The sequence below is a fragment of the Thalassophryne amazonica genome, chromosome 6 (genome assembly GCF_902500255.1).
Source record: "Thalassophryne amazonica chromosome 6, fThaAma1.1, whole genome shotgun sequence".
Taxonomy (NCBI): domain Eukaryota; kingdom Metazoa; phylum Chordata; class Actinopteri; order Batrachoidiformes; family Batrachoididae; genus Thalassophryne; species Thalassophryne amazonica.
Genome location: NC_047108.1, coordinates 3,587,707 through 3,615,208, shown reverse-complemented (window position 1 = coordinate 3,615,208; position 27,502 = coordinate 3,587,707). Strand labels below are relative to the sequence as shown.

At 46.9% G+C, this 27,502-nt stretch overlaps 1 protein-coding gene across 3 annotated transcripts in view; it reads right to left on the bottom strand.

Moving 5' to 3' along the window:
* dennd2da (DENN/MADD domain containing 2Da) overlaps window positions 1-27,502 on the bottom strand; it is a 248,382-nt gene that overhangs the window by 192,995 nt on the left and 27,885 nt on the right. For 2 of the 3 annotated variants that reach the window (XM_034171659.1, XM_034171658.1), the window contains exon 3: window positions 17,893-17,934. In XM_034171659.1, coding sequence (XP_034027550.1) covers window positions 17,893-17,934 — 42 coding nt within the window. The remainder of the gene's footprint in view (window positions 1-17,892; window positions 17,935-27,502) is intronic. The other variant, XM_034171660.1, reaches the window with a different exon arrangement.

The following is a 27,502-nucleotide window of genomic DNA, read 5'->3' as shown; positions in this document are numbered from 1 at the left end:
TTGGAGTTTTTCCTCTTTGGGTCTGTCTGTCACTTTTTCTCTTGTCTGTCTCTGCTGGCTCTTGGTGGTGGGTGTTTCCCTCTCTCTGGCCACACCCTCATTCTGGTGTATTCCATACACACCTGCTCTCAATCTGCACCTCATCACTTGGGTGTATTTAAGCTCCTCATTTTGCTTTACTCCCTCGCCAGATTGTTGCGCCTAGTGCCTTCTTTCCAGCTCTGTATCTTGTTTTCTTGTTCGGCCTGCTTCATGTGTTTTTTGACCACCTGCTTGTTTCCTCGACCACGCCTTTGCCTGATGTTCCTAGTTTTGTTATTCCTGTTGGACTGCCTTTCAGGGGAGTGGAGCCGTCAGTCGCCATCTTGCTCCTCCCTCCAAGCATTCACTAGAGCTCTCCAGCAGGTGTTCCAGCACAACTATCCGGGACGCGAGGCGGCGCGCTCCCTTCTGAGGTTGAAGCAGGGCACTTGCCGGGTGGCAGATTACGCCGTGGACTTCCGCATTCTTGCCACCATGAGCGAGTGGAATCCAGCCGCCCTCCATGATGTCTTTTTCCAAGGGCTGGCCGCCAACGTCCAGGACAAGTTGATCGCTGCCGAACTTCCCGAAGATTTGGACGAGATTATCGCCCTGGCGATCCGGATCGACCGGCGCTTATTGGAATGCCCACGCCAGGAGATGCGCTACCAGCCACGATGCGGCTCCACTTCTAACCAGGGCGGAGCTTCATCTCACTGCACCGAGGTTGTCTCCACACAATATAGAGTACAAGAACCCTCGCGGCTGGGCCGCTCGCATCTGTCACAAGAGGAACGACGCCGCAGACGTGACGACGGACTTTGTTTTTATTGTGGACAATCGGGTCACTGGGTCTCTTGTTGCCCGGTCAGGGGTGCCTCGGCACAGCGTCAAGCCTCAGTACGGGTGAGTCACAGCTCAATTTCTTCCTCAGCTTCTCAGAATTTTCTTTCTGCTAAATTAGAATCAGATCAGTCCACTGAGTTGGGGCACGCATTTGTGGATTCAGGTTCTGATGCTAATTTTATATTACCATCGCTCGCCAAGTCCCTGCACCTTGAATTATTTCACCTCCCGCACCCCCTGGTGGTTAGGGCGGTGGATGGCCATGAATTGGAACAGATTTCTCACCGAACTCAGTCCGTACGTTTGACTGTCAATGAGAACCATGTGGAATCAATTAGTTTCTTTGTTTTTGACAAGATGACTCACCCTGTGATCCTGGGGCACCCCTGGCTGCAACAGCACAGCCCTAATATCAACTGGGTCAATGGGACAATAAGCGAGTGGAGATCATCTTGCTCTGGGAAATGTTTGATCAGGTCAAAATCTCCACCGCTTGCTGTTCCTCCTGATCTCGTGGGAGTACCAGCCTGTTGTCATGATTTAGCGCTAGTATTTAGCAAGGCTAAAGCAAAGTTACTTCCACCTCATTGTGTTTATGACTGTGCCATAGATCTCCTGCCTGGGGCAAGTCCACCCCGGGGAAAACTGTATTCGTTGTCAGGCCCAGAATGCACCGCTATGCAGGAATATATTCAGGAGTCTCTTGATGCCGGATTGATTCGGCCCTCTTTATCACCCACAGGAGCGGGGTTTTTCTTTGTTGAAAAGAAAGATAGAACGCTTCGTCCTTGCATAGATTATCGTGGGTTAAATGATATTACCGTGAAGAATGGCTATCCGTTACCTTTGATGTCATCTGCGTTTGAATCACTAGAGGGCGCCAAAGTGTTTACAAAATTGGATCTCCGGAATGCATATCACTTAGTCAGAATTAAGCAAGGAGACGAGTGGAAGACGGCATTTAATACACCTATGGGGCATTACGAATACCTGGTGATGCCTTTTGGCCTTACTAATGCACCAGCCGTTTTCCAGAACCTCGTTAACTGTTGTGTGGGCCGCCAGAAGAGGAGGTACTGCTGGCCCACCACCAGAGGGCGCACTGTATGAAGTGCGGGCTTCAGGCACGAGAGGGCGCTGCCACCTCCCAAGAGCGGCCGGGTTGACAGCTGTCACTCATCGGCTATGACAGCTGTCACCAATCATCTGCGCCTCATCCCAAATAAAAGCAGGACGACACCTCCACCACTTTGCCAAGATATTGTTCTTCTAAGGAGGTAACACTCTCAGCCTGAGTATTCCTACGTTGATTTCAGTAGATAGAGTGTTGCAGCTGTCTTCCCGAAGGACCGGCGTAGGCTGCGACTGCTTCGCTCTGCTTTCCGCCAGATAAGTAATTTGACAGGAGCTGCACGAGCGTGTGATTAGAGGTGGAGGTGGAATAAACCACCATCCTTGTTATGGGGTGTACACACACCCACACTTGACTGTTTTTGCTCTTCGCCAGCAGTACCAGATCCGACACGCGGAGACGGTGGCCACCTGGGGGACTCGGGACCTGGCGGCTCCAGTATCCTCCTGGTTCGGTGGTGGAGGAAATCGTGTGGTTCCGGTTCTTCTCCAGACGGACGTCTCCTATCGTTGAGCCTGCCCACACGACACCTTTATCAGTTGACTTTGTATTCATTCTATAATCTGCTGTGTGTAGTTGTGGCATTCACAACAGTAAAGTGTTCAAATTTAACTTCTTCTATTGTCCGTTCATTTGCGCCCCCTGTTGTGGGTCCGTGTCACTACACTTTCACAACAGTTAACGATGTTTTACGTGATTATCTAAACAAATTCGTCTTCGTTTACTTAGATGACATTCTAATTTTCTCATCTGATCTTGAAACCCACATCCAGCATGTAAGGTCTGTGCAACGCACCCTGCTGAAGAATGATTTGTACGTAAAAGCTGAGAAATGTGAATTCCATAGAGCCACAGTGTCTTTTCTGGGGTTCGTTATTACAGAAGGAAGGATCCAGATGGACCCTGATAAGGTAGCAGCAGTACGTGAGTGGGTGGTACCCTGCAGCCGTAAGGAGGTGCAGAGGTTTCTGGGATTTGCTAACTTCTATCGTAAATTCATCCGTAATTTCAGCTCGGTAGCCTCTCCACTTTATCATGTGACCTCATCCCTTCGAGCGTTCAAGTGGACGCCGGAGTGTGATGAGGCATTCAGGGTCCTAAAACAATGCTTTACATCAGCCCCGGTGCTGCTCCTTCCTGACCCCGCTCGGCAGTTTGTGGTCGAGGTCGATGCTTCTGACGTTGGTGTGGGAGCCATTCTGTCACAGATGTGTCCCACTGACAGAAGGTTACACCCGTGTGCCTATCTGTCTCGTAAGTTAACTGCAGCAGAACGCAATTACAGCATCGGCGACCGGGAACTGCTGGCGGTAAAGGTGGCCTTGGAGGAGTGGCGGCATTGGCTCGAGGGGGCACAGATGCCATTTCTAGTCTACACTGATCATAAGAATTTGGCTTATTTACACACGGCTAAGCGCCTCAATGCCCGCCAGGCCTGTTGGGCGATATTTTTCAGTCGCTTCGACTTTGTCATCACCTATCAGCCCGGTTCTAAGAACGGAAAACCTGACGCATTGTCTAGACAGTATGATGGTCCTAATGCTGCGGTAGAGCCTGGAAATATCCTACCTCCATCTTGTTTTATCTCTGCCATCACCTGGGAAATTGAGACTCGGGTAAGGTCCGCACTTGTTAATGAATCTATTCCCGCCGAATGTCCTTCGGGGAAATTGTTTGTCCCAGGAGCCCTCAGGGGGTAGGTCATTGATTGGGGGCATAGCAGTCGGTTTTCCTGCCATCCAGGAATTAAGAAAACCATGTTTGTTGTGCAGCAACGGTTTTGGTGGCCTCGTATGGAAACTGATATTGCAGAGTGTGTAAATGCCTGTCAAGTTTGTGCCATGCACAAGTCTACCACACGACCTCCTGCTAGTATGTTGTTGCCTCTGTCAATTCCCAAACAGCCTTGGACTCACATTTCCATAGATTTTGTCACCGGCCTTCCGTCATCTAATGGACACACGGTAATCCTAACAGTAGTAGATCGTTTGTCAAAGATGTGTCATTTTGTGCCTCTGTCTAAGTTACCATCTGCTAAGGAACTCGCTGAAATCATGCTTACTCATGTGTTCCGTCTTCATGGTTTTCCACAGGACATTGTTTCAGACCGGGGTCCTCAGTTTGTGTCGGGTTTCTGGAGGGAGTGCTCTGTATCTTTTTTTGTTCTTGTTCGGCCTGCTTCATGTGTTTTTTGACCACCTGCGTGTTTCTTCGACCACGCCTTTGCCTGATGTTCCTAGTTTTGTTATTCCTGTTGGACTGCCTTTCTGTGTCCCGGACCCCGTTTACTGTTTAAGTAAACTGTTTTTACATACAGAGCCTGTTGTCAGAGTCCTGCATTTGTGTCCAGCCTGAACTATCTTCCAGACCTGATAATTTTCTTCTCAAAGTAATCCAAGAAGTCTTGTGCTGTAAAAGGAGAGTGAACTACAGGTGGTTTTCCATGAATAAGTGTTGCCACCATGTCGAATAAGAACTGAGTAATAGGCCCGCTTTTTAGCCAGTAGTGCATGCGTATAGTCTAAGATAGCATCACACCACACGAGGTGGAATACTTCTAATTTTGAACTACGCCATTTCCGTTCTAGACCTCCAGCCTTATGCTTGAGGTCACGCAAGTAATCACTGAACTAAGGTGACTGTGTTTTGGGGGGGCGTGGATTTAATATAGGTGGCGCAATCATGTTGAGTGTATTTTTGAGTGCTGAGTTTAAACTATCCACAAGACTGCCTACTGTTTGGGCATTTTCCAAAAGTGAAGCTAAGATATCAGGCAGTCTAGCTTCAAGTTCAGTCATAGTTGAGGAGTTGATGCGTCACTGCAGTGATAAATAAGGTTGTTTTTTCACTAAACACGGCAGCAAAACTGTAAACTTAATAAGTGAGTGATCAGAGACCACCGATGCAAGAGAAATGATGTCAATATTTGTGACAGCAATACCACATGCCAGAACCAAATCCAGGGTATTTCCACTAATGTGTGTTGAATCCTGAATGCATTGCTGAAATCCTAATACAACCAAAATTTCCATAAATGATTTACAGAGGAGATCAGAAGGCTTATTTATATGAATGTTAAAGTCACCAAAAATCAGAATGTTATCTGCACTAGTCGACAAGTTAGAGATGAACTCACCAAATTCATCCAAGAACTCAGAGTATGGACCAAGGGGCCTATATACAGTGACAAAGTAATACCGCTAATTTTTATTCTTCTGACCTTGGCAATACGTAGCATCGTGGGCAGAGCAGATAATCAGATGTTCAAACGAATTATATTTGTGACCCCCAACTGCTAATAAACTAAACCTATTTATAAATGAGAGCAACTCCCCTACCTTGCTTCACATCACAAGGGATGTGACTAAGTGTGTACACCGGTGGGCAGGCCTCACTCAAGGGGAGGACAGCTGTAGGTTTAAGTCAGGTTTCACATAACCCAATCATATCTAAATGATGATCCACAATTAGATCATTAATCAGCAATGATTTTGAGGACAGTGATCTTATATTGATGAGACCCAGGCTAAGGACGTCAGTGGGGTTGACAATTGGACTGTTTGGATTTAGGGGTTGTTCCAGAGTAGCATATACAGTATAAGATGCCTGGAAGTAGGTTTAGGTTTGAGACATTCTGGGTGGGTTGTTGGTAGCAGACACAAAATGATTGATATTGCTGGAACAGCCAACGGGCCATCCTCAATTTCAACATCATCCAATGTAGTAATGGGTGTTAAGTTTGCAAAGCATATCCCTCTATGATTTTTATGGACATATCTGCTGAAACAGGCCAAAGTCTCAACTTGACGAATTTCCCTCCCAGCCACATAAACTGTACTATCACCATAGTGGATTTTCTGCACAAATTTCTACGCTAAGCTAAGGGATTCCACACCTACATATGTCATAAACCTTGCAGGGTCGCTAATCACATGCTCCGTGGCCTGCTGTAAAGTCCTAAAGTTACCCTCCCTGTAGAGCTCTATCTATGTTCGCACACAAGATGGCAGCACCTTCTTCAGTTGGGTGAAGGCCGTCCGGCATCAGCAAGCCATGGTGGCCCCAGAACGAAGGCCAGGTATCAATAAAACTAAAGCCTTGCTGTCTACAAAATTGTGCCACATCATCCAGCCTTTTCTGTCTCTCATTCTCTTCATTCATTAGCAACTCAAAATACTCCCTCCACCTTCTCAACACACTGTCATCACTTGTCAGCATATTACCATCTGTATCCTTTATCACCGTATCCTGCTGCACATCCTTTCCAGCTCTCTGGGGCTCTCTGTCTGGCTAAGTCCTTTTCTTATTCCTTTGCATTTAACTTCACGTACAGCTAGATATTTTTCCATTCCTCAGCCTTTGCCACTTTTCTTTTCACTTTACCCCCACATATCCTTGTAGTCCCGTCTGTGTTTGTCATCTTTCTGACAGTCCAAATTCTTCTTCGCGACCTTCCTCGTTTTATTTTCCAAGACATCTTCATTCCACCACCAAGTCTCTTTGTCTTCCTTCCCTTGTCCGGATGCCACACCCAGTACCTTCCTAACTGTCTCCCTAAGCATATCTGTGGTATTTTTCCAGTTGTCAAAAATCCTTTTCTCTCCATTCAGTGACTGTCTCACCACCTAACTGAATTCCATGTCTTTCCCATTCCTTGCTTCAGCTCTCACTCTCTTCCTCTTCTTCACCTCTAAAGTCATCCTACAAGCCACTATCTGATGCAGTCTAGCTACAGTCTCCCCTGCCACCACCTTATATTCTACAATTTATTTTAGATTGCATCTCCTACAAAGAATGTAGTCAACCTGTAAAAAAATTCCCCCACTGTTATGTCACACTGTGCTCCTCCTTAAAATAAATATTTAAGACAGCCATTTCCATCCTCATTCCAAAATCTACCACCATCTGTATATCCCAAATTCCTCTCCTTGATACCATATTGACCCATTACTTCTTCATTGCCTATGTTACTTTTACCAGTATGCCCACTGAAGTCCGCTCCAGTCACCACTCCTTCATGTTTGGGTATAATCTCTACCACTTTATCTAACTCACAACAGAAATGTTCTTTCTTCATTTCGCAACCTACCTGTGGGGCATATGCACTAATGACATTCATCATCACCCATTCAATTTCCAACTCACCCTATTAGACACTCACTTAGCCTCCAACATACTCTTAATATACGCTTCCTTTACAATGAGCCAAACGCCATTTCTCCTCCTATCCACACTATGATATAACAGCTTGAAGCAACCTCTGATGCTGATGGTCTTACTTACATTCCACTCGATCTCTTGAACACACGGGATGTCTGCCTTTCACCTCTCCATCATATTAGCCAATTCTCTCCCTTTCATCGTTAAACTGCCAACATTCAAAATCCTGACTCTCACTTCAAACTTTCTGTTGTGTGGGCCGCTGAAGAGGAGGTACTGCTGGCCCACCACCAGAGGGCGCCCTGCCTGAAGTGCGGGCTTCAGGCACGAGGGGGCGCAACCGCATCACAGGAGCAACCGGGAGTGACAGCTGTCACTCATCATCATCACCAGCTGTCACTCATCACCACCATCTCCACAAAAGCTGGGCAGCAACTCCACCTCGCTGCCGAGATATCGTTCTACCTCTCAGGTAAACTCTCAGCCGTTTTGTGCCAAATGCACATTGCTTATGTCTGAACCTTTGCAGTTGTTGCTTGTGATATACTTACAGCTAGAAGCCAAGTTGTGGATGATAGCCGAGTTTGTGGATTTTGGGAGGAGTTGACGCATTTCGCTCCTCACTCCAAACTTGCTAAGTATTTCCATAAGGACTGCACGAACTGTGTTCCTGTGTTTGAGGTGGAGGTGTTTTTCCCACCAGAAGAGGGACTGTGTTTGCTGACTGTTTGCTGGGTGTGCACACACCCACCATTAAACTGTTTTTGCTTCCTGCCAGCAGTACCAGATCTGACAGCTGGAGACGGTGGCCACCTGGGCACTCAGGACTTGGCGGCTCCGGTGTGTTCCAGATCCGTGGGCAGTGGAAATCGTGTGGAGCCCGGCCCTTCTCTGGACAGCCGTCTTCTATCCTCGAGCCTGCCCACACGTCACCTTTGTATCTTTGACTTGATTCTAAATCTGCAATTGTCTGTATTCCGTTGTGCACATTCACAACATTAAATTGTTATTTTTTGGCTCATCTATTGTCTGTTCATTTACGCCCCCTGTAGTGGGTCCGTGTTACTACACTTTCACAACACTTTCCTCCTCTTCTACTGCCTCCAGACATGCTCTCCACCCCTTCTTTTTCGTCTTCACCTAACAGAAGCCCAATTCCCACAAGCACCGTAACAGTAATAGCATTAAATGCCTATAGGATGATCATTTAACAAAGGAGAAGGGAGCTACAGTTTTGTTTACTTATACAACTACGTATTGAACAAAATCGTAAAACACAGGACATGACGGTAACCTGTCCATTGAGCCATTGGCCAGCTTTTTCTCTGCACTGCCCACTTCTTGCTGCAGGATTCTTGACAGGTCATTGTTGACTGTTTCCCACCCTCTCTTTTCAACAGCTTTGGGCATTTGGTCTGTGCCCTTTGAACTTTTCCTCCTTGGGAGGTCTCTGTGGTTGGTTGGGTTCCTCCACCAGCATTTCTGTGCTTGTATTGCCTTCCTCCATGACAGGGGTGCTGATGCTCTGCGCACTTTTTTTTTCTCCCGTCGCTATGCTTCAATCGACTGATTTGACTGGTTACTTCTTAAGAAGTATTGGTCAATGTGAGGCCCTTGTGTCTGCTCTCTCAAGCACCCTCTCTTTCTTTCCTTGGTGTGTCCTCAACCCCTTGTATAATTTTGTTTTAGTCCAGCCACAGATGCACACCTGAAATAAGTGTCCTACTGCTGCTGTGGTTGTCTCATGTGTTGTGTTCTTGCTTGTAATCATGTCCATTCCTGGGTCTGTAGCCATGTTGTCAATCGTCGAGCCATCTTGCGCCCCTGCTCTTGCAGGCTCTAGGGGTATATTTCTTTGATCACTTTCTATAGCACTTGGCAGATGTCTCCAACAAACTGAAACAGCATCGGAGACTGCCGTATGGGTAGTCAGCCCATGACAGCCCCAGTGGGGTCTATTCCCTCCAGTCAGCTGTCTCTCCAAGCTGTCACACAGACTTTCCTATGTTGCCAGCTGTCCTTTCACAGTGGTCACTGGATGAGTCCAGATACTCAGAATCAGTAAGTACAGTAATTATCATAACATATTTCAGTGCATCCAGAAAGTATTTACAGCTCTTCACTTTTATGTTATCGCCTTATTCTAAAGTGGAGTAAATTCATTTTTCTCCTTCTTCAGCTCCCCTCGCACTACAGGCAAAGGCTGTGGTTTGGCGACAGTGTTTAAATCTGACTTTGTTTGCTGCCTGCTTCCCACTAAAGCCTATGTGAGCTTCGAGCTACAGCTCTTTGAAATCAGATTGGATATACCTGTCTTGTGCGCACTCATCTATCGCCCTCCTAAATTTAACAAAGATTTTATAAATGACTTTTCTGACTTTGTGGCAGGTATTGTTCTTAATCGTAACGCATTTTTAATTGCTGGGGATTTTAATATTCATGTTTGTTGTCCATCCAAGCCCTTGGTCAATGACTTTCTTAATGTTGTGGACTCTTTTAATCTTAAGCAGGCAGTCAATGTCCCGACCCACGACAAGGGTCATACTCTGGACCTTATCTTATTCAGTGGTCTAAATGTGAACGTCATAGAGATCTGTAACGCAGGCATATCGGACCATTTTCCTGTGCTTTTTTCTGTCGCGGTGTCCTAAACTATTAGGAAACAATGCGTTCCGGTGCGCCAGCGGTGCGCTATCTGCCCTGCTACTGCGCCACTCTTTTCTGCTGCGTTTCATGCTTCTGAACTTAAGTCTTACGATTCTAATATAAATATTGATGAGTTGGTTAGCTTGTTCAATACTACGTGTTCAGAGATTCTCAACGTTGTCGCCCCTTTCACTAATCGGCGTGCAAAACGCTCAGAGCCATGGCACAATGATTTTACGTGCGCACGCAGACGGGAATGCCGCTGTGCAGAACAGAAATGGAAGAAAGATCAACTTCAAGTATCACTGGGGATTTTAAGACATTCACTTGCGAATTATCAAGATGCTGTTAAGACCGCAAAATCAGAGTATATGGCAAATATTGTGTCTACAAATCTTCACAAACCCCAGGTTCTTTATAGTGTTTTGAACAAGATTGTTAACCCTATTGATTCAACTGGTGCTGTTCCCTCTGTTTCTTTGTGTGAAAAATTTTGTCAATTTTTCAGTGACAAAATTTCACTCATTCTTCTTCTTTGCCAACTGTCATCGCTGACCCCTGCATCATTCCTGAGTGCACATGTTTTTAGTCAATTCGAGCCTATTTCTCTGTGTGAACTATCTAAAACTGTTCAAAGTTTAAGGCTTTCAGACTGTGCACTGGATTTCCTTCCTGCTAAGCTCTTGAAAGAAGTCCTTGATTCAGTTGGCCCTTGTATTTTACAGCTGATTAATGCTTCTCTGTTTCAGGTGTCGTTCCTTGTTCCTTTAAACAGGCCATGATACAGCCCCTTTTAAAAAAACATAATTTGGACCCTGCTATTTTTTCTAACATTTCTAAGACATCATTTTTATCTAAAATACTTGAAAAGGTGGTCTATACTCAACTACAGTCGCACCTTACTGCAATTAACATACCGTATTTTCCGGACTATAAGTCGCACTTTTTTACATGTTTTGGCCGGGGGTGCGACCTATACTCCGGTGCGACTTATAAATGAAAAATATACCGGTAGGATCTCAATTAATTTACTGTAACAAAACAATTTTACGTGACAGAGTCGATCTATGTTTTAAAATGGCCACCAGAAAAGGAAAGCAATGCATCATGGACACTGTAGTATGGCGGCCGTCCTATAAGTCACGCTGGTCGCGATAACCAATCAGAGAACAGAACGTTGGATGCGTATTCCTCACCTCACCCACAGCGTGTGAAGCTGACGAACACGGTGCTTGCTGTTATTCCGGCATGGCGAACAGAACAGCTTCAACCCTTGGATATCAGTGTGAGCAGAGTGTTTAAGTTGACGCTGAGAGCTGCGTGGGAGCACCGGGTGAGCGACGGCAGAGGATTAGTGTGTGCACTTGGAAGGAGCTGGCGTCGATGATTGTGAAAAGCTTTTGAAGCAGACGAACATGGTGTTTATTCCGGGACGGCTAACAAGACAGCTTCAACCCTTGGATATCAGTGTGAGCAGAGTTGACGCTGAGAGCTGCATGGGAGCACTGAGCGACGGCGGAGGATTAGCGTCTCCACTTGGAAGGAGCTGGATCGACACCGCTGGGAGGTCATGAGCTGTGCAGGTAGGTGCTGCATGGTTCGGCTCGCAATGTGGTCCGCAAAATACAAACATATCCGTAGGTAAAATGCAGCTCACGAGAGGGCACTCGAGGCTTGTGTGACTGTTCCTGCGACTTCTGACTACCATAGAAAAATAAAAATTTTAACGTTACTGATAACATAACAAGACAACGGAGAAGGCCCGAAAAAATGCCACCAAAAAGAAAATCATACTCTGCAGATTACAAGTTAAGACTGGTTAAATATGCATCCGAAAACGGTAGCCGTCACAATATTATCATCTGAACTTTTCATGTTAACATACCTGTATGTCCATGGGACTTATAGTCCAGTGCAACTTATTTATGGTTTATTTTTCTTTATAATGATAAAGTGGCTGGTGCGACTTATAGTCCGGAAAATACGGTAACTGAAAAGTTCCAGTCTGGTTTTAAACCTTTGCACAGCACTGAAACTGCTCTTTTAAAAGTTTTTAATGATCTTCTTTTAATCATGGACACTGACAGCTCAGCTGTGCTTGTGCTTTTGGATTTAACTGCAGCCTTTGACACTGTTGACCACCAGGTCTTATCTCGCCTTGTGTGTTGGATTAAATGGCACAGTGCTCAAATGGTTTAAGTCCTATTTGACTGGTCGGTGCTTTTCTGTAAACCTTGGTTCCTTTGCGTCACAGAAAGCCCCTTTGACTTGTGGAGTACCTCAGGGTTCAATTTTAGGACCAATTTTATTTTCGCTTTATTTGCTTCCTTTAGGATCAATTTTTAAGAAATATAACATTCAGTTTCACTGCTTTGCTGATGATGTGCAGATTTATCTACCTCTGAACCTTAAAACAAACTCATCTGCCATCCTACAGACCTGCTTTCAAGAAGTCAAAGACTGGATGTCTTTAAACTTTTTTAATCTAAATGAAAGCAAAACAGAGATTGTGGTCTTTGGTGACCTTGACCTTTCTGCCCTTGGTCCACTCGCCTCCTACTGTCGTTCATCTGCTAAGACCCTTGGTGTTTTTATAGACAGCTCTTTTAAATTCGAGAAGCAGATCAACACAGTGGTCAAAACAAGCTTCTTCCAGCTTAGACTTTTAAGTAAAATCAAGCGTTACCTGCCCCCAAATCAGCTGGAACAGGTTGTGCACGCCTTGATCACGTCTCGTTTAGACTACTGCAATTCTTTGTATGTTGGTCTTAATCAGTCGTCTCTGCATCGTCTCCAGATGGTGCAAAATGCAGCTGCGCATCTGCTCACTGGAGCCAAACGGCACCAACACATTTCTCCTGTTTTAGCTTCACTGCACTGGTTGCCTGTTGCTTTTAGAATTGATTTTAAGATTTTGTTGCTTGTTTTTAAATCAATTCACGGTCAAGCCCCATTCTATTTATCTGATATGCCGTCACTGCACACTCCAGGAAGAGCTCTGCGCTCCGTGGACCAGAGTTTACTGGTCTGTCCCAGATCTAAGCTAAGGACCAGGGCAGAGCCTTTGCTGTTGTGGGGCCCAAGCTCTGGAACTCTCTGCCATTGAATGTCCGACTGGCTCCTTCAGTTGACTCTTTTAAGACTCTTTTAAAGACATATCTTTTTGCACTGGCTTTTAATACAAGATGAGCTGAACACTGCCACATCTTTTACTGTCTTGATTATTTTGTTCTTGTATTTAACGATATAATTTTAAATCCTTTTATTGTACAGCACTTTGGGGCAGTGTTGACTGTTTGTAAATGTGCTTTATAAATAAACCTGACCTTGACCTGACCTTGACCTTTCTCCCTCAAAACTGTACTCACAACACCCCATAATGACAACATGAATTTTTTTTTTTGCAAATATATCAAAAATTAAACAAAAATAATAAGAAATCACATGTACATACGTATTCACAATCTTCACTTAACAGTAAATAAAAGGGTTGAGTTCTTCTAAAATTGTTGAGGTCTAAAAACATTCTGGATTCGCACACCATTCCAACTCATTATAGAAACTTTGCATAATTTATTACCACCCTTGAAAAATGTCATCTATATATTTTATAAACACTACCCAATCTGGAGCCGTGTATCCTCACAGGCAACATGCTGGTAATTGGTGTAAGTCATCAGGTCAACCTACTAATGAAGCATTTTGTATCTTGTTCTTATATTTCATTTTAACCTTGGCCCACATCCATTTGCAGGCCATTGGACAACATCTAATTTTAAAATGTTGCACCCAAAATAATGATTAAAACTGTTCATTGTATGATTTAATCATTAAAGCCTTTGTCTCCTCTTGGATGGATTACTGCAATCCACTTCTTAAGAGTCTCCAGAGACTACAGCACATTCAGAAGAGTGCTGCAAGAACCCTGATGAAAGTACCAAAACATGAACACATCACACCATTTCTCCATTCACTTCACTCGCACCCAGTCTCTACCAGGATCAAATAGGTCTCCCTCCTTTCTCATCATTGCATCTAAGGCAATGCGCCCCCCCCATCTACTTGAAAGAGCTATACCCTCAACATGCTCCCTCAGCTCTATGCACTCAAGTCAGGACCAAACTCAGCACCATGGGTGATTGGGACTTCTGTTCTGCCACCACTCGTCTGTGGAATGCCCTCCGCAACCATCTGAGGGCACCAGAGACCATTGAGAGGATTTTTTTTGTTTTAAAATTACCTTACTGTTTAGCACATCCTATGACTTAATTTTTTAAAACTTGTACCACTTTGAGATGTATTCTAAATGTAAAATGTGTTACAAATAAAATGTATTATGATTATTATTCATTCAGGCACAGTGGCTTAGAGGTTAGCACTGTTGCCTCACAGCAAAAATGTCATGGGATTGATATCCACCTGTGGCCTTTCTGTGTGGAGTTTGCATGTTGTCCCCGTGTTTGGGGAGACTGGACATTTTAAATTGCCCGTAGGTGTGCGTGGAGGCATGAGTGTGTTTGTTCGTCTGTATGTGCCCCTGCCACAGACTGGCATCCTGCCCAGACTGCACCCTGCCTCATGCCCTGTGACTGCTAGGATAGGCTCCAAAAACGTGAATCAGCTGCAAATCATGAATTATCCGCAAGTTGTTACAGTGGCTTTCAAAAATATTCGGCCCCTTGATATGTCATACATTTTAGTTTATTTATGCCATTTCAAGTAAATCAGGCTTCTCAATATGAAAATTTCTAAAATGATCTTCCTTAAACTCAAACTCAAAGCAAATCTGTACAATCTAATATCAATTAATTAAAATATAAAAGCCAAGATGATGGGTTGCATAAGTAATCAGCCCTGTTGGTATAATACTTGTAAATAATCAGTTTCATTGCCAGTTTTCCTCAGACAAGCCCAGGGATGGATACATGAACATTTCCAAGTCACTGAATATGTGACTATACGAGGTCTGTGAGAAAATAAGCGGACCTTTTTATTTTTTTCAAAAACTATATGGATTTGAATCACGTGCGATTACATCAGACAAGCTTGAACCCTCGTGGGCATGCGAGAGTTTTTTCCACGTCTGTTGGTTACGTCATTCGCCTGTGGGCAGGCTTTGATTGAGGAGTGGTCCACCCCTCCCGTCGGAATCCCTTTGTCTGACAACTTCCTGAGAGACTGGCGCTTTGCTTTATCAAAATTTTTTCAGAACCTGTGAGGCACATCGAAGTGGACAGCATTCGAGAAATTCAGCTGGTTTTCGGTGAAAATTTTAACGGCTGATGAGAGATTATGGAGTGTTACTGTCACTTTAAGGACTTCCCACGGAGTGGAACATTGCGCCGCGCTCCGAGGCGCCATCATCAGCCTGTTTCGAGCTGAAAACCTCCAAATTTAAGCCTCTGTTGACCCAGGACGTCGTGAAAGAACAGAGAACTTTCAGAAGAGGTCGGGATCAGCAGTTTATCCGGGCATTCCACTGTTAAAGGAGATTTTGTAATGAAAGACGTGCGGACGGATTCGCACGTCGGCAGGCAGCTAGCGCGGCGCACCGCCACAGGAAAAACACCTCCGTGTTGATAACCAATTGTAAAAACCAGGCGGCTTTTGATGGCTTTCAGTTGAGTGAGTATCTGAGAAATTGTTTAACAGCTGGACATGTTCTAACTTGTCCTTAAGGCTTCCAACGGAGGTGTTCGCTGCCGACGCGCCAATCCGTCCACATGTCTTTCATTACAAAATCTCCTTTAACAGTGGAATGTCCGGATAATCTGCTGATCCCCACCTCTTCTGAAAGTTCTCTGTTCTCTCACGACGTCCTGGGTCAACAGAGGCTTAAAGTTGGAGGCTTTCAGCTCGAAACAGGCTGACGACGGCTCCTCGGAGCGCGGCGCGACGTCCCGCTCCGTGGAAAGTCCTTAAAGCGACAGTAACACTCCATAATCTCTCATCAGCCGTTAAAATTTTCCCCGAAAACCATCTGAATTTCTCGAATGGTGTCCACTTCGATGTGTCTCACAGGTTCTGAAAAAATTTTGATAAAGCAAAGCGCCAGTCTCTCAGGAAGTTGTCAGACAAAGGGATTCCGACAGGAGGGGTGGACCACTCCTAACTCAAAGCCTGCCCACGAGGGTTCAAGCTTGTCTGATGTAATCGCACGTGATTCAAATCCATATAGTTTTTGAAAAAAATAAAAAGGTCCGTTACTTTTCTCACAGACCTCGTATTTACATCAGTTATGAAGGAATGCAGACAGTTTGGCACTCTATGATAAATCTGTATGAAGTAGACAGTTCTCAAAAACTGAGTGATTGTGCAAGAAGCAGAAGAGTGAGGAAAGCCACCAAGACACCCAGACAACCCAGAAGAGGCTTCTGTGGCTGTGATTGGAGAAATTGTGCATAGTGTGTGTTTTGCATTTTGTATCACCAGTTATACAGCTTCATGATGAAGTGGAGCAGGGAAGGATTTTCTACACCAAAATGTACCTTCTGGCAAATTGTAGCTGAACTTTCAGCTCTTCTTTTTAAGAAAATCCTCCTCTTTTTCCTCCTTGCCTTATTTACTTTTTATATTTAAAATGGAGTAAATGAATTAAAATGCCTGAAATACCAAGGAGCTGAATACTTTTGCAAGCCACTGTAATTGCAAAACGTGAACACTGAAAAAGTATCTCCCAAAACGTGAACGCAGGTCTCATACAATGTATATATACAGTGAGGAATTTGAACACCCTGCAATTTTGCAAGTTCTCCCACTTACAAATCATGGAGAGGTCTGAAATTTTCATTTTAGGTGCATGTCCACTGTGAGAGACATAATCTAAAAAATAATAATAAAAAAAAAAATCCAGAAATCACAATGTATGATTTTTTTAATAATTTATTTGTATGTTACTGCTGCAAATACGTATTTGAACACTTGTGAAAATCACCACAGATAGATATCAGACCAAGGAAGACTCCATTCAATTTTGGAGGTGATCTGGATCCAGGTCTTTATATAGGCTTTTAAGGTTTACATCAAAACTACTTGATGGATTCTCACCAAATTTGCACCACAGATAGATATTAGGCCATGCAAGGCTCCACTGAATTTTGGAGGTGATCTGGATCAGGATTTCAATCTGTACGCTTCACTTTATTAACGTTATTTCAATAAATTTTCACCACACATTGGTGTTAGGCCTTGAAAGACTTCATTAAATTTTGATCTGGATCCAGAGTCGGATTCTGGATCAGGATTTCACTTTGTAGACATTTAAGGATTACATCAAAACTACTTCAGGGATACAACATCACGATGTAAAACCAAGATCAAGGAGACACTATTTTAATTAAATATTACATTTCAACATCTTGATCAGTCAGACCATTCTGGATCAGCTGACACGGTGACTTAGTGGTTAGCACTGGTGCCTCACAGCAAGAAGGTCGTGGGATCGCTGCCTGCTCTTTCTGTGTGAAGTTTGCACGTTCTCCCCGTGTCTGTGTGGGTTTCCTCCCACAATAATAATAAAAAAAAATTCTTATTTAGGGTCTGCTCCTTTCTCTGCCTCTGACCAAGGCAGCGTCTCTACATCTGGAGTTGGTCCCCGGGTGCTGGACTGTGGCTGCCCACTTCTCCTAGTTGTTGGATTGTGTATAACTGTAATTAGGATGGTTAAATGCAAAGGACGAGTTTCACTGTATGTACATTGAGAATAAAGACTCCATTCCATTCTATTCTATTCTGACCTCTGTCACAATGACGACAGCACCTTTACCCAACCTGACCTGACTCAAGGTGACCTCAATCAAGTTAAAGGTAGATGAGCAGGCAAACTGTGACCTATCGCTACTGAATAATGTCCACAAATGACAGTTTCATAAAGACATAGGTCCAGAGGGCATAAAGGCTTAAATTCTAAACATTTCTATGGTTGGCTCAAAGCCTATAAGTGCGCAGATGGTTTTAATATTATTGTACAAAGTGATGGTTGATAGTGGATTTAACTGATGTGAAAATGGAGGGATTTCAAACATAAAACTGACTCCAGACGTGAAGTTAGCAGTGTGAGTGTGAGTGCCATGCTGCCATACACATACCTGTACTGATCTGGTTCAGGCCATCTTCTTGTTGTATGGTCTCTAAAATTGAGAATACAAAAGGACATGTCAGAACCTGGTGTGTAGGATGTTTGTGTTAACTCTGAGCAGAACGAGGGCTGGAGCGTAATCCAAGCTAGGAGTTGCTAGGTTTAGGAGTTGCTGACAGTCTCTCTTGCAGCCCCCTCAACAATATAGTGAGGGACTATGGGGGGGGGGGGGGGGGGTTTGCAGTGACATATATAAAACTCTTTTGCAAAAGGCACTGATACATACACATGCACAATGGTGCTGACATTGGGGTGTGATGGCTGTGTGTATGTGGCTCAAATGGATAAGACTCTTCTCTTGCCGTTGGAGCTGTCGCTGGTGCTGAATCGTGGTGCTTTTTGTCAAAGAGGAAGGAGGACATGTCTGCGACAACACATGCATGCCGCAGCTTTAAATACAGGAGGACATGCTGGGCAACAGACACAGACACACCCTGATGTAGTTTTTCCCTGATCCACTTCAACATATTTGTCTCATAGACACGTCATAGCCTGGATGCCCGCTAAGTCCAGTTTGTTTGACTTGGGTTAGCACTCTAAGCCAGCTGTCGGCATGGGTCCAACCCAACTTGCATTCACATTACTGTAATGTTGAGACAAAAAGGGAGCTCAGCCAAAAACGTGACGCTCTCAATCTACTGGTCAATCTTCACTCCTACTCTTAACCTATGGACATGAGGGTTGGGTCATGACCGAAAGAAGTAGATCACGGATACAAGCAGCTGATATAGTCTTCCTCAGGAGGGTGGCTGGTGTCTCCCTTAGAGATAGGGTGAGAAGCTCTGTCATCTGTGGGGAGCTCGGAGTAGAGCCACTGCTCCTTCACGTTGAAAGGAGCCAGCTGAGGTTGTTTGGGCATTTGGTAAGGATGCCCCCTGGGGGCCTCCCGAGGGAGGTGTTCCAGGCACATCTAGCTGGGAGGAGACCACAGGGAAGACCCGGGACTAGGTGGAGAGATTATATCTCCACACTGGACTGGGAATGCCTCGGGATCTCCCAGTCAGAGGTGGTCAATGTGGCCCAGGAAAGGGAAGTCTGGGGCCCCCTGCTGGAGACATTGCCCCCACGACTCCATCCCAGATAAGCGGTTGAAGATGAGCGAGTGAGTGATGAAGACCTCAGTTAAAATTATATTTTAACAACAGGGTCTGGTCACGGTACTTTTAAATATGACATGGAAATCTGTTCAGGAAAGTGTTGACAGTGTTCTGACTAGTCAGGGAAAAGTCAGGGAGAAAATCTGAAATTCCAGTTTAGAAAATTTTGAAATTAGTCAGGGAATTTTGGCAAGGCAGTCCAGCAAGGTTGCCACGCATCAGAGAAATTCAAAAATGAATTTTTCAAGGTTATTTTTACAATGGCATGGTAAGTTTGTTATTGAAAGGTTTCTGTCCCACTAAGAAAAGTGAAGATCAAACATTGCAAATTCAAATCTTTCAAAACCTGTTAAATCACCTGTTATGTTAGAGGCTTGAGAATTTTGTGTTGACAGATTGATCTGAGATCTGGATTTTACAAGGTAAAGGGGGTTCCTTTCAGAATTTTAACCAATAATAATTGCATAATAATTATGTTACCTATACAAGATAAATGGGATAGGTAACATTATTATGCAATTCAAACAATATACTTTATGTATTTTAAATAAATTCTGTCATTATTATTGTTTTAGAGTAATTATATTTTATTAATGCTAAATACATAAAGCTGAGGATTATGCATTTCAAATGAATATGATTTATTACAGTAATGAATATGCATCATGTAAGGTTTATTTGGTAGGTTTGTATTAAAATTATCTAAAAAAAAAGTAAATGGGAACTTGTCATGTAATAAAATTACATAAATCTTAAAAGTTAGGGTTAAATATTCCTGTGAGTGCAAGTACGAGGGAGCTACTAGCGCTGTATATGGTTTGCTTACCACACCCTGTGAACCACAAGGTGGCCCCTGGTGTTGAAGACAGAGTGTGTGTTGACATCCTGAAAATTTATCAACTTTGCACGTTTGACAAGTTTTCGCCACGAAGTGTGACAGGAGATGGCAACTGCTTTTACAAAGCAATGTCACTAGTATTGTATGGGGAAGCCATCACCTTCACTTGTGCCTTTTGACAGGCCTGGAAGTAATAGACAACAGGTGAAAGTATGACATTGAGAGTCCAAAACACATGGCTTTCATGAACGACAGTCACTTGGTCACTCCGTCTTACAAGTATTTGTTGAAATCCGTCATAATGGCCCATTCACACATAACACATAGTTGGGCAAGTGAGACCGAAATCGACCGAAATCGTCAGAAAAACCCCCTGAATTGGCAAACCTTGAAAAATTCCAGCCATTGTCAGGAGGGACAGACGGTCAGACAGCCAGGTACAGACGATCGTATGGTGACAGTTTCGTGCACACTTGTACTGTGATACCACATCGCACTCACACAGCAGCGGAAGCAATTAAATGTACAAATGTATATAAATTGATGAAAATGTGTAACGATCAAATAATGAGAGAGCACATTATAAGAACAATGACTGTACTGATTATATGTAAGACAATCATGTTGCTGGTAATGATGTGTAATTGATGCCTGATGTCTTGACGGTCTGTATGGGAAATGACGAAACAAAAGGATTTCCTTTTGTCTGTTAAATGTAGAGACGTCTTTTTGGGGAGCTCCTGACCAGGGTGACAAATATTTAACTTTTTTTCAGTCAACCCCAAACAGATCTGACCAACTTGTTGTGAAAGTGTAGTGACACGAACCCACAACAGGGGGCGCAAATGAACGGTCAATAGATGAGCCAAAAAGTAACAATTTAATGTTGTGAACAACGAATACACAGACAATCTCAGAATGTGATTACAGTCAATCCACATTCCTCAGGGGAAAAGAGTGCCGTCCTGCACTCACTCAGCTTCCACAGAAAGAGGGACTGGTACTCCTGCAAACACTCACAATATACAGATATATTGCAACACAAACGGCTGAGGATATTACCTCCATAGAAGTACGATATCTCGGCGATGAGGTGGAGATGACGTCTGGGTTTTATGGAGTGGGATGATGAAGAATGAGTGACAGCTGTCAGGACATAATGAGTAACAGCTGTCACTCCCGGCTGTGTCCGTGGTGGCAGCGCCCTCTCGTGCCCTGAAGCCCGCACTTCAGGCAGGGCGCCCTCTGGTGGTGGGCCAGCAGTACCTCCTCTTCTGGCGGCCCACACAACACAACTCACAGAACACGGATCCTTCAAACCCTTTGGTTTTCAACTTTGCATGCCAGTTACGACAGATCAGAAGCTGCTATAAGCAAAAATAAATCCGGTAAAGACCAATCAATCAATTTCATTTATATAGCGCCAAATCACAACAAACACTTGCCCCAAGGCGCTTTATATTGTAAGGCAAGGCCATACAATAATTACGTAAAAACCCCAACGGTCAAAACGACCCCCTATGAGCAAGCACTTGGCGACAGGTGGGAAGGAAAAACTCCCTTTTAACAGGAAGAAACCTCCAGCAGAACCAGGCTCAGGGAGGGGCAGTCTTCTGCTGGGACTGGTTGGGGCTGAGGGAGAGAACCAGGAAAAAGACATGCTGTGGAGGGGAGCAGAGATCAATCACTAATGATTAAATGCAGAGTGGTGCATACAGAGCAAAAAGAGAAAGAAACACTCAGTGCATTGTGGGAACCCCCCAGCAGTCTAAGTCTATAGCAGCATAACTAAGGGATGGTTCAGGGTCACCTGATCCAGCCCTAACTATAAGCTTTAGCAAAAAGGAACGTTTTAAGCCTAATCTGTTGTGTGGGCCGCTGAAGAGGAGGTACTGCTGGCCCACCACCACCAGATGGCGCCCTGCTTGAAGTGCGGGCTTCAAGCACGGCGTCATAGCAACCGGGAGTGACAGCTGTCACTCGTCATCAGTACCAGCTGTCACTCATCCACATCACATCACCACCACCATAAAGGCCGGACTGCAACTCCACCTCCCCGCCGAGAAATCAGCTACCATACAGGTAATTTTCTCTGCTGAACAAAACATTGAGTAATAGTCTGAACTTCTTTTGCAGCCGTTTTCCTGCGGTGTTTGCCTTATCTGTGGGATTGGCGTTTGGTGTGATCAGCGACGGCTTCGCTTCACACCCCAACCAGATAAGTGGTTAGACAGGAGCTGCACGAGTGTGTGATTGGAGGCGGAGGTGCTCCCTCCTTACTGAACACAGACTGTGGGATTACTGAGTGTGCGAACTCATACTCATCAAAACTGTTTCTGTTCTCTGCCAGCAGTACCGGGTCTGACTGCTGAAGACAGTGGCCACCTGGGGCGCAGGGCTTGGCGGCTCCGGTGTTCTTCAGATCCGTTGGTGGTGGAACCTTTGTGGGTTCCGGCTCTTCTATCACCAGACGTCTTCTATCTTCGAGCCTGCTACACGCCACCTTGTGTATGATTGACATTCCGCAATATTGTTATTGTCTGTACTTCGTTGTGCGCTTCACAACATTAAATTGTTACTTTTGGCTTATCCATTGTCCGTTCATTAACGCCCCCTGTTGTGGGTCCGTGTCACGACACCTTCCCAACATAATCTTAAAAGTAGAGAGGGTGTCTGTCTCCCTGATCTGAATTGGGAGCTGGTTCCACAGGAGAGGAGCCTGAAAGCTGAAGGCTCTGCCTCCCATTCTACTCTTACAAACCCTAGGAACTACAAGTAAGCCTGCAGTCTGAGAGCGAAGCGCTCTATTGGGGTAATATGGTACTATGAGGTCCCTAAGATAAGATGGGATCTGATTATTCAAAACCTTATAAGTAAGAAGAAGAATTTTAAATTCTATTCTAGAATTAACAGGACACCTTCCCAACAGGATTTCTTGGCCAGCGTCATGGATCCCGAGGGGCGTCAACCATCACTTGAACAGCCAATGGAAGAGCGAGGTGCACAGGCGCCAGCAGGAGGCGTGTTAGGTGTGCTGCAGCACATCTTAACCACCTTTACTGCTCGGTTGGACTTAGTTACCGAGCAGAGCATTGTTCTCAATCGAAGGATGGAGGCTCTCACCGCCCAGGTGGAAGCGCATGCTCAGGGCGCTGCTGCAGCACCTCCTCCTGCTGACCGAATGCCAGAGACAGACATTCCACTGGTCGTTCAACGAACCCCCCCACCTCCCCCGGAAGCATACATAAGCCCTCCGGAGCCGTACGGAGGCTGTGTGGAGACGTGCGCGGACTTCTTGATGCAGTGCTCGCTTGTCTTTTCACAGCATCCCGTCATGTACGCGTCAGACGCTAGCCGGGTGGCTTACGTTATAAATTTGCTTCAAGAAGAGGCACGCGCCTGGGCTACGGCGCTCTGGGAGCAGAATTCACGGCTCCTAACGATTTACACTGAGTTCGTGAGGGAGTTCCGACAGGTGTTCGACCACCCTCATAGAGGCGAGACCGCTTCAAGCGTGCTGCTGTCGATAAGACAGGGGTGTTGGAGCGCAGCGAAGTATGCAGTCGAGTTCCGAAATCGCGGCAGCGCGAGCCAGCTGGAATGCTGTTGCGCTCCGCGCCGCCTTTGTAAACGGACTGTCTCTGGTCCTTAAGGAGCACCTGGTGGCGAAGGACGAGCCGCGGGATTTAGACGGGCTTATCGACCTGGCTATACGGTTAGACAACCGATTAACAGAACACCGACGGGAGCGAGACGAAGGGCGTGGTCAGGCACAAGCCGTCCCTCTTCCTCCCGGGTCCGAAAGGGAGCCGACTTCCCCACGCTCCACAGCCAGGGCTCTCCACGTGACAACAGCTCCCCCTGCTGACGTTGCTATGGAAACGAGCAGGGCCAAAAAGCGATCAGATCAGAGACAAAGGAGGCTGATCCGTGGAGAGTGTTTTCTCTGCAGCTCAACCGAGCACACACAGAGAGAATGCCCCAAACGGTCAAAACAGCAGCACTCGTCCTTAGAGACTGGGCTAAGGGTGGATCACAATACCCACGCGGGGAAACCCCGAAAATCTGCACGTATCCCAGTCACGATCCTGAGTGGGGATCTAACCCTTCACGCCCCAGCACTGGTGGACACGGGGTCGGAGGGGAATCTGCTGGACAGCAGATGGGCAAAGGAGGTTAGGCTCCCTCTAGTGGCCTTACCGTCACCATTGTCGGTGCGGGCACTAGATGGCACCCTTCTTCCATTAATCACACACCAGACACAGCCTGTGACTTTGGTTGTATCTGAGAATCACAGGGAGGAGATTGTGTTTTATGTAACACCTTCTACCTCCCGAGTGATTTTGGGTTTTCCATGGGTGTTAAAACACAATCCCCGGATTGATTGGCCGTCTGGGGTTGTGGTTCAGTGGAGCAAAACCTGCCACCGGGAGTGTTTAGGATCCTTGGTTCCACCCGGTGTGACAGCTAAGGAGGAGGCTTTAGTCCCCCCCAATCTGGCGGCGGTGCCAGCCGAGTACCATGACCTTGCTGACGTCTTCAGCAGGGATCTAGCACTCACGCTGCCCCCACACCGTCCGTACGATTGTGCCATTGATTTGATACTGGGCGCCGAGTACCCGTCCAGCAGGCTGTACAACCTCTCACGTCCGGAACGCGAATCAATGGAGACCTACATCCGGGACTCGTTAGCTGCCAGGTTGATCCGGAACTCCACCTCCCCGATGGGTGCTGGTTTTTTGTGGGCAAGAAGGACGGCGGACTCCGTCCATGCACTGATTACAGAGGGCTGAACGAGATCACGGTTCGCAACCGATACCCGTTACCTCTGTTGGATTCAGTGTTCATGCCCTTGCATGGAGCCCAAATTTTCACAAAATTGGATCTTAGGAATGCTTATCACCTGGTTCGGATCCGGGAGGGAGACGAGTGGAAGATGGCCTTTAACACCCCGTTAGGTCACTTTGAGTACCTGGCCATGCCGTTCGGCCTCACCAATGCGCCCGCGATGTTCCAAGCGTTGGTTAATGACGTCTTGCGGGACTTCCTGCATCGGTTTGTCTTCGTATATCTAGACGATATACTCATCTTTTCTCCGGATCCTGAGACCCATGTCAAGCATGTACGTCAGGTCCTACAGCGGTTGTTGGAGAACCGGCTATTTGTGAAGGGCGAGAAGTGCGAGTTTCACCGCTCTTCTTTGTCCTTCCTGGGGTTCATAATCTCCTCCAACTACGTCGCCCCTGATGAGAGAGATTGGCCCCAACCAACAAGCCGTAGGAAGCTGCAACAGTTCCTCGGCTTTGCGAATTTCTACAGGAGGTTCATTAAGGGCTACAGTCAGGTAGTTAGCCCCCTGACAGCCCTGACCTCCACTAAGGTCCCCTTCACCTGGTCGGATCGGTGCGAAGCCGCGTTTAGGGAGTTGAAGCGCCGGTTCTCGTCTGCACCAGTTCTGGTGCAACCTGATCCTACTCGCCAGTTCACAGTGGAGGTGGATGCCTCTGACTCAGGGATAGGAGCCGTGCTGTCCCAGAACGGGGAGTCCGATAAGGTTCTCCACCCTTGTGCCTATTTTTCCCGCAGGTTGACCCCGGCTGAGAGGAATTATGACGTCGGCAATCGGGAACTCCTGGCAGTGAAGGAGGCTCTTAAAGAGTGGAGACACCTGTTGGAGGGAGCGACGGTGCCCTTCACGGTTTTCACGGACCATCGGAACCTGGAGTACATCCGGACTGCCAAGCGGCTGAACCCCAGGCAAGCTCGCTGGTCACTGTTCTTCAGGCGCTTTGACTTCCAGATTACATACCGCCCCAGGACCAAGAACCAACGATCAGATGCCCTGTCCCGGGTGCATGAAGAGGAGGCCAAGGCCGAGTTGTCAGACCCCATAGAGACCATCATCCCCAAGTCCACTGTCGTGGCCACTCTCACCTGGGACGTGGAGAAGACCGTCCGGGAGGCCCTGACCCGGGGACCGGCCCGAAGGACAAACTCTACGTCCCACCAGAGGCCAGAGCTGCGGTTTTGGACTTCTGTCATGGTTCCAAGCTCTCCTGTCATCCCGGGGTGCGCAGAACCATGGCAGTAGTCCAGCAGCGCTTCTGGTGGGTGTCTATGGAGGCCGACGTCCGGGACTACGTCCAGGCCTGTACCACCTGTGCTAGGGGCAAGGCTGACCATAAGAGGACTTCAGGACTCCTCCAGCCCCTACCGGTACCTCACCGCCCCTGGTCCCACATCGGCCTGGACTTTGTCACGGGCCTCCCGCCGTCCCAGGGCAACACCACCATCCTCACGATAGTGGACCGGTTCTCCAAGGCGGCCCACTTCGTGGCCCTCCCGAAGCTCCCAACGGCCCAGGAGACAGCAGACCTCCTGTTCCACCACGTCGTGCGTCTGCATGGGATACCAGCGGACATCGTCTCAGACCGTGGCCCTCAGTTCTCCTCTCAGGTCTGGAGGAGTTTCTGCAGCGAACTGGGGGCCACCGTGAGTCTCTCGTCTGGGTATCACCCTCAGACAAACGGACAGGCAGAGCGGGCCAACCAGGAGCTGGAGCAGGCCTTCCATTGTGTTACCTCTGCGCACCCGACGGCCTGGAGCACCCATCTGGCCTGGATCGAGTACGCCCACAACAGCCAAGTGTCGTCAGCCACCGGCCTCTCCCCGTTTGAGGTGTGTTTGGGGTACCAGCCCCCATTGTTTCCACTTGTGGAGGGAGAGGTCGGTGTGCCCTCGGTCCAGGCCCACCTCAGGAGGTGCCGCCGGGTGTGGCGGACCGCCCGTTCTGCCCTGTTGAAGGCCCGGACGAGGGCCAAGGCCCATGCAGACCGCCGGCGTTCTCCGGCCCCTGCATACCAGCCCGGGGCAGGAGGTGTGGTTGTCGACTAAGGACATCCCACTCCAAGTGGACTCTCAGAAACTCAAGGACAGGTATATTGGACCGTTTCCCATCATCAAAGTCCTCAGCCCGGCCGCAGTGAAGCTATAGCTGCCAGCTTCACTGCGGATCCATCCTGTCTTTCATGTGTCACGGGTGAAGCCCTACCACACCTCACCACTCTGCACCCCTGGACCCGCACCGCCTCCTGCCCGGATCATCGACGGGGAGCCGGCATGGACCGTGCGTCGGCTCCTGGACGTCCGTTGTAAGGGTCGGGGGTTCCAGTATCTGGTGGACTGGGAGGGGTATGGCCCCGAGGAACGCTCCTGGGTGAAGAGGAGCTTCATCCTGGCCCGGCCCTCCTGGCCGACTTCTACCGGCGGCACCCAGACAAGCCTGGTCGGGCGCCAGGAGGCGCCCGTTGAGGGGGGGTCCTGTTGTGTGGGCCGCTGAAGAGGAGGTACTGCTGGCCCACCACCACCAGATGGCGCTGTGCTTGAAGTGCGGGCTTCAAGCACGAGAGGGCGTCATAGCAACCGGGAGTGACAGCTGTCACTCGTTATCAGCACCAGCTGTCACTCATCCACATCACATCACCACCACCATAAAGGCTGGACTGCAACTCCACCTCCCCGCCGAGAAATCAGCTACCATACAGGTAATTTTCTCTGCTGAACAAAACATTGAGTAATAGTCTGAACTTCTTTTGCAGCCGTTTTCCTGCGGTGTTTGCCTTATC